The 11,955-nt window shown below is 42.5% G+C and overlaps 1 protein-coding gene across 1 annotated transcript in view; it reads left to right on the top strand.

Annotated features, from left to right (window-relative positions):
• The window catches only part of gse1b (Gse1 coiled-coil protein b), a 209,900-nt gene extending 199,278 nt beyond the window's left edge, over positions 1-10,622 (top strand). Inside the window, exons 7-17 of the mRNA XM_015038632.1 lie at positions 641-808; positions 924-1,288; positions 2,485-2,815; positions 4,360-5,003; positions 5,856-5,968; positions 6,064-6,334; positions 7,287-7,400; positions 7,604-7,978; positions 8,410-8,754; positions 9,217-9,320; positions 9,666-10,622. Coding sequence (XP_014894118.1) covers positions 641-808; positions 924-1,288; positions 2,485-2,815; positions 4,360-5,003; positions 5,856-5,968; positions 6,064-6,334; positions 7,287-7,400; positions 7,604-7,978; positions 8,410-8,754; positions 9,217-9,320; positions 9,666-9,806 — 2,971 coding nt within the window. The 3' untranslated portion in view covers positions 9,807-10,622. The remainder of the gene's footprint in view (positions 1-640; positions 809-923; positions 1,289-2,484; positions 2,816-4,359; positions 5,004-5,855; positions 5,969-6,063; positions 6,335-7,286; positions 7,401-7,603; positions 7,979-8,409; positions 8,755-9,216; positions 9,321-9,665) is intronic.
• The last annotated feature ends 1,333 nt before the right edge of the window (positions 10,623-11,955 follow it).

Consider the following 11,955-nt stretch of genomic DNA (forward strand, 5'->3'; position numbering starts at 1 on the left):
AATCAGTGCAATGAAGCATGTTCAATATTCCCAAAGACTGCCTAAATCCATTTATCAGGATCACATTTAGATTTCAATGCATTCACACTGCGGAAACATTTTGATTACATAAATGAAACAGAACAGTGGAGAAAAAAACTGGCGAATTGCAACGAATGTCATCATCGCAATCTTTATATAAAATGTTGTAATTGTGCATTTTTTTCCAAATCTTATGCAGCAACACTTTTAAATGCATTTCCCTCATGATTGTGTACATGCTGAGAAGGACTTCTCTTGCTTTAGGCTCTCTCACTGGCTACATGCCCCTAGTCTGTCATCTAACATCATAGGACTGCAGTACCCATCACACACACTCCTTCATAATGGATTTAATGAGGGGTGGGCTGTGGATGTCACACACGTACACATAAGCTGTGCATCAACATCCAGCGCTGTCTTTTCATGGTTCCTGTGTGGTGATGGAGCTTAGCTGACAGATACTGCTGCCTCCTGGAAAAGATGGAAGACCCAGGGATGTTGCTTCTTTGGGAGAGGGAGGCAGACAGGTTAATGAAAGTAAAAGCTGCACTGTCACATGAAGAGACTGACTGACGTTCTTTTTCTTTCCTTTTTTTTTCTTGTAATCCTCGTATCCCAGGATGGATGACCCGTTCTGCCTCTCTGCTTTAAGGTCACCTTTCTATCCACTGCCAGCAGGGGGAGCTTTACCCCCCCTCCATCCTTCTGCTGTTCACATGCACCTACCAGGCGTCCGCTACCCTGGAGATTTTGCACACCCTTCATTATCAGCACTGCAGTCTGAGAGGTAAAGTCCCCCTTGGTAAATGCATAGAGCATATCTCAGCAGTGTGTCGCAATTACGTGTTGTCTTCTAATTTTGCTGACATTGTTTTGTTTCCTTGTGCAATTTCTTTTTCCAGACTCCAACTGGAAGATGAGCTGCGACAGCGAGAGAGGGAACGCGAACGAGAGCGCGAACGTGAAAAAGAAAGGGAGCGCGAGGCCGAGCGGGAGAAGGAGCGCGAGAGGGAACGCGAGCGCGAACGGGAACGGGAGAAGGAGCTCGAGAGGGAGAGGGAGCGCGAACGGGAACGGGAGCGCGAGAGAGAGCGCGAGAAGGAAAAGGAGAGGGAGAAGGAGCTGGAGAGGCAGAAAGAGAGAGCTCTGAGGGAGAAGGAGCTGCAGGCGTCCAAGGCCATGGAGAACCACTATCTGGCGGAGCTCCACTCCATGAGAGGACAGGAGGAACGAAGCAAGCCTGAGAGGCTGACCCCTAACCGGGCTGGTATGTGTCCATGCTCCCCTTGTCGCCTCCAAGAGCTGCAGTCATGTTGCTTATAAACACTGAAACAGCTTAGATCACACTTATGCTCAATATTTTCTGAAAACAAATGGATATGCTGACCTCTGGACTGTTACTCAGACAAAACCAGTTCACAGATGGGCTTATCGTTTACAGTGAGGAAGAAGATTTAAAAAAAAAAAGTATTTTAACAAATTCTTATTTTGTATGGATTTATTACTGAATAGTCAGGATCTCACAAGCAAAAGATATAGTTTTAAAAACAAAACACATTGAGTAGGCCACTTCATACATCAGTTAAAATATGGAACGTAACACTAGGACTGTACTAAATCACAGTTTGAGTGAAGCATTTATTGTTGCTATCATGGTAGAAGCAGATGTTTTTCTTTTTTTTGCTGCAAAATGGAAGTTGTTTCTCTCACCATGTCCTCTGGATGACAGATTTTAGAAAAGTCCTCACCTAAGCACAATCAGCTTGTCTTACTTAATGTTTTACCATTGGGTATATATGATCATATCACCTTGTACCTTACCATATGGGTTTGCTGGAATGAATCAGATTCATTTACAATGAATTTGGATTCATGGAGCTTGATATAAATTGGATTTATTTGTTTTCAGATTACATTTGTAATTTAGTTCTACATAAATTAAACTGAGTTGTAGGGAGTTGAACTAAGGAGTAAAAATAGTTGGAACAATTGCACCGTCTGTTTTGGGTTATTCTCACTAGATGACTCATTTAGTCCAGTGCACAAAATAAAATTGCTTATTTTAATGTTGCTTAAGCAGACATAGTTTCCTCAAATTAGTGAGAACAAATATGTAACCCACAAGTCTTTAAAGTGGCCTGATGATTATATTGATTTTGCTTCAACAGTTTTAATCTTTATTTTCATTTTACATGTGTTGCAAAAAAACAAGACACATCAACTATGCAAATGAGATGCATGCTGAAGTGACAAGCTAGCAAAATATGATAAAATATATTGTTCACTAATGATAAAAGATCATGACAGTGTAGCATTCACCTGATATTATGAGCAAAGCACACTTTATTAAGAAATAACACCTTACTTTATTAATTGAACTGAGAGATTAAGTAGTTGCTATTTGTATATATTTACTTTTTTATGTAAATGTATAAAAAATGATTCTTGCTGTCCTTGCTGCAGAGAAAGCCAAAGAGCCTGCTCTTCCAGCTCCCAAACCAGTACCGCCTGGAATCCACCCATCAATGGTCCAACCTCATCATCACGTTTCCAGTCTGATCTCCAACCATGCCCTCTACATGGGCTCTGGCGCTGTGGGCACGGGACTCGCCGCCTCATTGATCACGCAGAGGGCCAACGAGGAGGAGAGATGGTTGGCACGGCAACGCAGGCTGAGGCAAGAGAAAGAGGATCGCCAGTCCCAGGTGTCTGAATTCCGCCAGCAGGTTCTGGAGCAGCATCTGGACCTGAGTCGGCCCGCTGACGTACCGGATCACAGGACAGACGCTCACAGGTGAGCTAACACTCTCAAGCCGTGTGCCGTGGCAGTGCTTTCGGTGATTGCACAATTGTTTGTTTTTTTTTCTCTTATCTGATGAAAACAAAGCATTCTGGGATCTGTTGCAACAAAACGCACAAATAGTGAGATTTTTGTTCACTTCTGTCAGCCTGTCAGGACAGTGATCGCTGTGTTCTGCAGTTCTAAATCCAGGCTGGCATTGAGTTTGGCTTAGGCAGTTCCAGGAAAAAGATGAACCATTTCTGGAACATGGCATCTGCTCTACTTCCCTTTAGACTTTCTTCTAGTGTTGCAACGAAGAAAAGACTTCTACGCATAGGAGCTGATGACGATAGTAATGTTGAATCCTTATAACTCCTGTTTATGAGCAGGAATTGATAAGGGTTTCAAACATGCAGGGAGTCAAACTACTTAGACACACACAAAGGCCTAATCCTCTCAACCATACACAGGATTAGCCTGGTACCTACCTCTCATTGTGAGGGTGGCTGTGTTTGTGTTGCTCGTGATTCAGAGGTAAGGGTTGTGGTTAATGGCAGGTCTGGAGACACACACACACACACACACACACACACACACACACACACACACACGTTTGTGTTGCTATCTTTGTGGGGACTTTCCATTGACTTCCATTCATTTCTACAGCCTAAACCTTACCTTTACCCTTTTCCTAACCCTAACCATCACATACCTAACCCTAACCAAAACTCAATTCATACCTTAGCCCTAAATCTGACCCCTGACCCAAAAACAGGGTTTCCCCTCGTCCCCACAAGGAGCAATTGGTCCCCACAACGTAGTATATGTCAGGAAAATCGTCCTCCCACGGTATTACAAACACACACACACACACACACACACACACACACACACACGCTATCAGTAACCCTTCAGTGTAATCACATAATCACAGCTCAAAGGCTGCAGATTGCAGATAAGACGCAGTTTGCTTATTCACATACACCCAAACAGCATGTATAGATAATTAAACTAGTCATGCAGTGTGTGTAATACTTCCACATTTTCATTTGAAAATATATTTGGGAAAGAAATGTCCATCAGCCAACTGTTCTTCCTTCTTGCCAGTTACCATTAATTTAACAACTCTATAGCAGTTTTTAGAACTGTTATAATTTGTTTGTTGTTTTATAAAATTAATTTGTTTTACCATTCATGTGTTGATGTTTTCTTTTCTGGCACCTCATCAGGAGGACTTTTCCACTGGCCTCTTCTTTCATACACAGCTCTGCTGTGCATGCCTCACTACAAAGGCCTAACAGATAAAAAAAAACAGCCTGTGTGTTGGGAGGAAAGTGTGTGCCTTGGCCACATCCTTTCTCTGCTCAGGGCTACTCTGTCTGGGTTTGATAACGCTGCAGTGCAGACACACTGACAGGGCTGAGAGGAAGCAGGCACAGCACATGGGCTCTGCTGTGTGTCTCTGTTCTGTGTGTTTGATAGGAAATACTTTTTTGGGGGGGGAGAGAAATTGTGTTTTATTTATGCATTTGACGTTTAAAATTTCCTGCCTGCAGGTCCATGCAAAACCACCATGAGCCAGGAAGCAGAGAACATCACCCCCACTTAGGCGCCCCTCCACCTCTCATCTCGCCCAAACCTCCACAGCCCCCACGTGAACACCACCCGCCACCACCAACCACCCTGTGGAACCCCGCCTCTCTCATAGAAACTGCCTCAGAATCCAGACGGAGCCACGAGCCCTCAGGGATGGGCCACTTTGAGCTCAGTCGGGGCCCCCAGGGGCCCTCTAAATATGAAGACGGAACTCGAAGGAGAGACATGGCGGTGATTGAGAAATACCCACCTCACAGAACTCCTCTAGTGCTCTCTGAGCACGGAACCTTCCTTGCCGATCTGGAGAAATCCACCCAGTCCTTCCTCAGCCAGCAGAGGGCGTCCATGTCTTTGCCAAGTCAGTACGAAATGGAGGGAAGCTTAAAAATCCATGCTGGACTGAAGAACCTGCAGGGACATCCAGTGCACAGCAGGCATGGACAAAGTCTCGGAATGACAGCAGGAGCTGGGATCGGACCACTAACATCGCAGGGGCCGGGCCCAGACATGGCGCTGATCTATGATGAGTTCCTGCAGCAGCACCGAAAGCCTGTCAGTAAGCTGGACCTGGAGGAGAAGAGGAGAAGGGAGGCCAGAGAGAAAGGTATTCATGAAAGGAATACTTCCTGCTTGGAAGTAGAAGAGACTGGGATAAGATGAGCCATTTTTCATATTTAGGATCACTACATCAAGGCAGCCTTGGTTTGATCGCTAACTTATTTATATTGTGCATCCCTTCGAGCTATCAGAATGAATGTACAGATGTCCGTTTCGATAACATAGCATGTCCAATAAAGTTATCTCATGGCACAGCATAAACACACACACTCCCATCAACTCAAGCCCACCAATCATGCATCTCCTCCTACCATAAATAAGTCTGTCTTTCCACTCCTGCGCATTTTATTTGTTATGCACAATTCATCGGGTTCAATAACTTTTTTGCTCTTGTTGCAAATTACTGATAAGATAAAAACATTTTATTGGGCTTTGGAAGCAAACTTTAACAATTAGAAAGAAAGTGCTAGAACTGAATCCTTGTTCCAGAATTCCTCCACTGGCTCAACTTACCCCAAAGCCATTTCAACTTTTTCTGCCTACAGCTAAAATGCTACACTTTTATCTTTAGCTTATGACTTCATGTTGTAGTAAGACATGTTTTAAAATATGTATCATATTCTAAACACAATTCTTATGGAACATATGATACACAATGTTTTTAATTTTTTTTGGTAAAGTCTAACAACTTTACCAGTGTGGTTCTTAACTTCACAGACAACTATTTGGTCACATGATCTGTTTTTTTTGTTTGTTTGTTTTTTTAACCATTTCCTAGCAACAAGGGGTCACTCTGCTTACACTTTTGACTCAACTTGCCCCAGTCTCCCCTACGTCACATCTCATAGTCTGACATTTTTACAAGAGGCAGTAAAATATTGTGACACTGTTTCCACAGGTTACTACTATGAGCTGGATGACTCATATGATGAGAGTGATGAGGAGGAGGTGAGAGCCCATCTCAGGAGGGTAGCAGAGCAGCCCCCACTGAAACTAGATGACTCCACAGAGGTAAAATATGCTCTCCACTCTTTAACCTGGCAAATGACAACACAAGTGATCATAGTACAAAACTAAGCACGTTGTACTGATTTGCTTCCTTGCAGAAATTAGAGTTTCTGACCATGTTCAGCCTGACCACCGTGAGCCGGCGTGATGAGCTCGTGCAGCAAAAGAGAAGGAAAAGGAGGAGAATGCTCAGGGAACGCAGCCCTTCACCTCCTGCTTCACAGTCCAAGCGCACGCCCCCACCCCCTCCCGCTCAGCTCAGCACGCGCTTCACTCCGGAGGAAATGGACCGAGCACCAGAACTGGAGGACAAGAAGCGATTTCTCACCATGTTCAAACTCTCTCATGTCACCGTGCAGGAGAGAAAAGGTCAGTCTGCGGAGGAGGGATACTTATACATCTCTTTTTAGTTACTTTATTATCAAAAATTTCTTCAACAAGTATAAAATAGAATAGCATGATTTTTTTTTTTTCATTTGTCCTTCTAAAAAATGTTAGGCAAAAATTTAAAAACAAAAAAATGACAAAAACTAAAAAAATTTGTGCAATTTATAAAAAAAAAAAAAAAAAAGTCATCTTAAAATGGTCCGGTAAACCCAGCCTGTTTTGTTTTCACTGTGCTTTATATATTTTCCAAAATTGTTATTTTAGAGTTAAAAACACAAGAACAAAAAACTTGACTCAGGTCATTAGCCTGACCCAAAAAAAATCTACATCCATTTCTTTTGTTTCGTCTTGGGCATCTCATTTCAGCAGAACGATGTTCATTTGGATCTTAAAAAGCAGAAGTCAGATGCAGTCTGTTCTGCAGCCTGCTGATGCTTCACTTCAGATGAGCTCTGTTGGGCTTATTTGCACTCCACTCCTATGAACATGCTGACTCGAGCCTCAAAGGAAATTATAAAAGGGTCAAAAAATGATGTCAACTACATATCCCTACGTTATATGCAGCGTGTATTGAGCAGTGTGTGCACTATGACTAACTTTTGCTTTGCCCCAGTTAGATGGGAGGACTTGGCAAAGCGGTTTGCGCACAAACGTTTGAAGAATTACAATTCTCTAAGCCCTTTATTTATCAGCTTTTCTTTATTTGTTCCTCAGCATTCAAATGAAGAATTATCGTCAAAACCTTGCATTTTTTTAAACTGTGTCCAAGATGTCTTTAAAAGCTTAAATGGTTTTGTCAAAGACGGTGTACATGTCTGAACTGGGAGTCCAGGCTGAATCTGTAGATTCGCAGATTAGGCAGACTAACTCTAGTGTATCAGTAACGGTAAATGAACATCACAGACATGAGTAATGTTAAACTGTTTTCTTGTAGACAATGAAAGAGTGGTGGAACTGCTTCAAGCCATTAAAGAAAAAAGTGTGACCTTGGATACAATCAGACATGCACCTCATCCACTGTGCAAGAGTCCTCCAGCACATGTTTCTGGTAAGACGCCTGTCACTGAATAATCACTCACTTTTTCATCACTTAAGTATTTAAAAGGCTTTTCCTGAACTTTTTTTCTACATATTTGAATAGCTGTAAATGTGACATATTCATGTACAGTAGTTGTCTCTGAGTGCGGAGCCACAGGAGTGGTAATGTGGATCTTGACCTCATCATGATAACATTTGCTGAAACAATTGCAGATCCAGCATTTACTCAGCACTCCTCTGAATCTGAAGACCACCATAATGTCAGACAGCATAGTCCTCCGTCACATTGCCCAGCATCCCCCAATGGTCATCCAAAACCCGTTGGGGATACCTTACGGCCAAAGGCCCCCCCATCCCCAGCTGTCTATCCAGATAAGGCCCGGGGGCCCGGCGAGGGACCCGTCCCGAAGAGGAACTCCAGCTTGCTCAACAGCTTGCGGCCTCCGCTCCCCCTGCAGGCTAAAGAGGGAGTTCACAGCGTCAATGGCCGCACAAAACCCTGGGACAGCTTCACCCCGGAGGAATTCGCCCAGCAGTTCCATGAATCTGTTCTTCAGTCCACTCAAAAAGCTCTGCAGAAACACAAAGGTAACAATCTTTGTGTGCAAACGTAATTTTAATGCACAATGTCAGTTCAGTAAAAGTCTGAGGCTTAATTACATGTGCAATGGTCACTTTAATCACTGAACACTTAATTGAGCTGGAAGATAAAATATGAACATCTATTTTGTGCAAGAAATCCAATGTTTTTAGTACTAAATGTAAGCGATTAGTTGTGCTCTCACTTGCAGCTCAAAACAAAAAGATTTGTATGTACAGAGAAGATGTGATGTTGTTTGATGTAAAATAAAAAGAGAAATATGTTTGTAAATCTCTGCATAATTTGTTAGAAATACTGTAAAATTACTGCAACATGAGTTACCCTGTGGTAATAAAGAAAAAAATCTTAATGGAAATTACTCATTAGTTGTATTTTTGTCTCCTGTTTTTTTTTTTTTTTTTTTTTTTCTTATCTTCAGGAGTGGGAGCAAATGTGTCGGATTCATCTCACCTCCAGGAGTCCTTGGTCCACTATAACATTCCCGAGCTTCAGAGCGCCCCTAGCCGTCCGCCTCAGCCACTTTCCCAGCCTCACTCGAATGCACCACCATTTCCCCTGCCCCTTTCCCACTCCCTCTCCCACCCTCAGCCCAATGGACAGCACTTTCCATTGCCCCTCCACAAGGAGGCAGCAGTGATGAGGGAGGACCTGTCTGGTCCAGATGACTCAGAAGAGGAAGATGATGAGGAGGAAGAGGAGGCTCCGGTTCCCAAGTGGCAGGGAATCGAATCTATATTTGAAGCATATCATGAATATGTTGAAGGTAAGCAGCACCATAATATATACAGTGATGACACTGGTGACATAAAATCAATCTGTGTAGATGAACAATTTTCGACTTTTAAAATCAGTCAATTAAATGCCTTTTGTATCGCTAATTAGAGTACATTGTGGTATTTTGTCAGAGACCAGATATAAACTGGTTAAAAGTTATAAATTTAGAGTTCAGCTTACTGTTAATATATCAAAAATTCTAGAAATTAAATAATATATGTTCTGTCAACATATATTGTTGTAGCATTCCTCTGCCACTAGAGGGAGGTATTTGCTCTTCAGGTGTGTGTAGCTGACACATTCTTATAGGTGGTTTCCTGTCACCTTGAAATAGGAAGACTTGCACCTACAGCTGAACATGGCAAACTTTTCACTGCCCTTAACTTCTTCTTAACTTCTAACTGTAACGCCATTATCTGTTTCTTTCTCCACCTCCTGCTTTATCTGACAGAGCAAACTTTAGAGAGACAAGTATTACAGAGCCAGTGTCGAAGACTAGAAGCTCAGAACTACAACCTCAGTCTGACTGCTGAGCAGCTGTCTCACACTATGGGGGTAAGACACACACACACTCACACACACACACACGCAGAACATTATGATAATACCCGGGGTCTACTGCATACCCCTACTATATTAGCTCAAGTAAACTAATATAGTACAAAGTATTAGTTTAGCTGTCAGAAAGTACAGAATGGGGGTAAAGATTGGTTATGAAGGGTTACTGACCCAGAGTCATAAGGATGCGGAATATTTTTTTTTACATAAACCTATAGAGCTGCTTGAAAAAAAAAAAAAACAATCATTTATTCAGTAATGTCTTAGAGACATGAATGAGTGACTTTCATTTGTTCCTTATCTACATCCTTTGTAACACTTGACTCCTCCTCTGTCGCTCAGGAGCTGATGTCGCAGAGACAGAAGCTGGCAGTGGAGCGGGAGAAGCTACAAGCAGAGCTGGAGCACTTCAGGAAGTGTCTGACACTCCCGCAGACACACTGGCCGAGAGGCAGCCATTACAAAGGATACCCTCCAAGGTGACCCCGACATGCCAACCTGAAGACCCCCCGCTCCCGTCCGCCTCCCCTTCAGACTTAGAGTTTATTTTTTCACGGCCTCATCCTCGTGGCTTTCGTGGAGGGGAATGTGGCTGGCTAGATAGGATTAGTGAATTAAACGGCTTAAGCGAATGAATAAACAGGTGAATGCACAAGAGACAGGACCATTCATTGAAGAACAGTTAGTCTTTGGACTGTGGCTTGCCAGGGACTGCTCCAAAAGCCACTGATGCGTGCCAATGTAGCCAACCCAGAGATCAGCGAGGCAGGAGAACCTGAAGATCAACACACAGTTACAAGCAAATGCCTGCTAGTCACATTCTTTAGCTCCTGCTGCTCTGCTGTTTAGTTCCTGCATCCCTCACCACCACAGCCACACAGACAATCCTGCCAATGAAGGAGCAGCTTGCCCCCCTTTGCCCCTCGAGGGGTTTCATCACAAGACTTGAAAGCTCCAAATCTCCAAACGAAGGCTTCCGGCCAGTTGGGACAGATTTTTACCACAGCGGCCACATGAGCTTTTGAACTGGAAATGCACTTAAGAATAAAAGCTGAAGAACTACCTGTTGGTACTGTGTTACAACAAAGAACTATTCAAATTAGGGAAAACCTTAGAAAATGTACATTTTTTTGGAAAAGAATTACGGAAATGTTTTATTTCAAAATAGAAAGTTTGAAAATAAGAATTTTAAAGGGTGCTTCAGCCTTGTATTGTACATAATATGAAGACTTAAATGAATTTTGTATGTTTTTATTACTTTAATCATTGTTCTTTTAAAAGAAAAGCCTGCCATTTTTATATGTTTATGCTTTTTTTTGGGGGGGGTGGAAGGGGGTTAAAAAAAGCCTTGCTTTTAGTGTTTGTTTTGTTTTGTTGTTGTTTTTTCTTTTCTTTTTTTTTTTTTGCTGCTGCTGGCCAGAAAAAGCTCACTCTGAGATGTTTCACAGATGGAGTGAAAGCAGGACGCGCTCCTGTGTTCTTCCTGTCCGGACTCAGAGCAGCTGAGACCCAGCCACAGCCCCACCTCATCTGGCCTCTGAGCTCAGCAAAGCTGGCTCAGGGACCCAGAGACACGCCGCCCCCATGCTGCACAGCAACATGCCTGTGTTTCCCCCTCCTCCTCTGCTATGCTTCACTGCTGCTGGCATGACTAGTTAATCATATCTTCACCCATAAATCAGACTTACAGTGATGTACAGGTGCATCTCAACACTTTAAAAATATCCTGGAGAATTTAATTTAATTCAGTTACTCAGTTCACAAAGGCAAAGTCATATTTTAGAGATTATTACTTGTAGAGTGATCTATTTCAAGGAAATATTTTTGGTTAATGTTGATTATGGCTTCCAGCTAATTAAAAAGACTTTAAAAACAGACATTAAAAAAAAAAAAACTATTTTATTCTACAGTACAGCATCTGCACTCGAAACTTGGTCAGGGCTCCTTTTGCGTGAATCACTGTGTCTGGGCAGCGTGACATGGAGTCTCTGGTTCTGATGAGGTGTTCAGGTTTGCTTTGATAGGCGCCGTCAGCTGGTGTGAATTGTTGAGTCTCCCATCTTCCTCTTGACAATACTTCAAATATTCCCTGTCGGATGACAGTTTGCTGCTCATTGAATCACAGTAGTAGTCCTTAGTTAGATAAAGGTACTTTACTCAGTGTAGGTAGTCCTGCTGGAAGATGAAATCAGCATCTCCATAAAGCTAAACATAAAGTGCTCTAAAATGTTATGGTAGATGCAGACTTTGGACATGGAAAAACAAAGACCAACACCGGCAGATGCCATAGCACCCCAAATCATCACTGGGGTGCCATTACTATTCTTGCTAGCTTTTTAAATGAATTACAGAAATAAACTCTTCAGTGGTGGTCTAATTTTTTTTGAGATGCACCTTTACAGTTTATATATAAAGAGTCTCATAAGCAGCCAGCAGATGAAACTGCTTCTTAATACTTTAGGTATTGACTCGTTTAGTTTTTAAGACCGCTTTGAAGCCACTTCAATAATTACACCTTACAAAATTAAGCCCTTTTCAAACAGCCATTAAAGGACACGGTGCCAAAAAAAAAAATACATTTGAAGGATTTTACAATCTTGACTTTGATTAAAGTTGTAATTGGAGAGCCAAA

Source organism: Poecilia latipinna, unplaced genomic scaffold, assembly GCF_001443285.1.
Source record: "Poecilia latipinna isolate Pla-1442-1.1 unplaced genomic scaffold, P_latipinna-1.0 Scaffold448, whole genome shotgun sequence".
Lineage (NCBI taxonomy): Eukaryota > Metazoa > Chordata > Actinopteri > Cyprinodontiformes > Poeciliidae > Poecilia > Poecilia latipinna.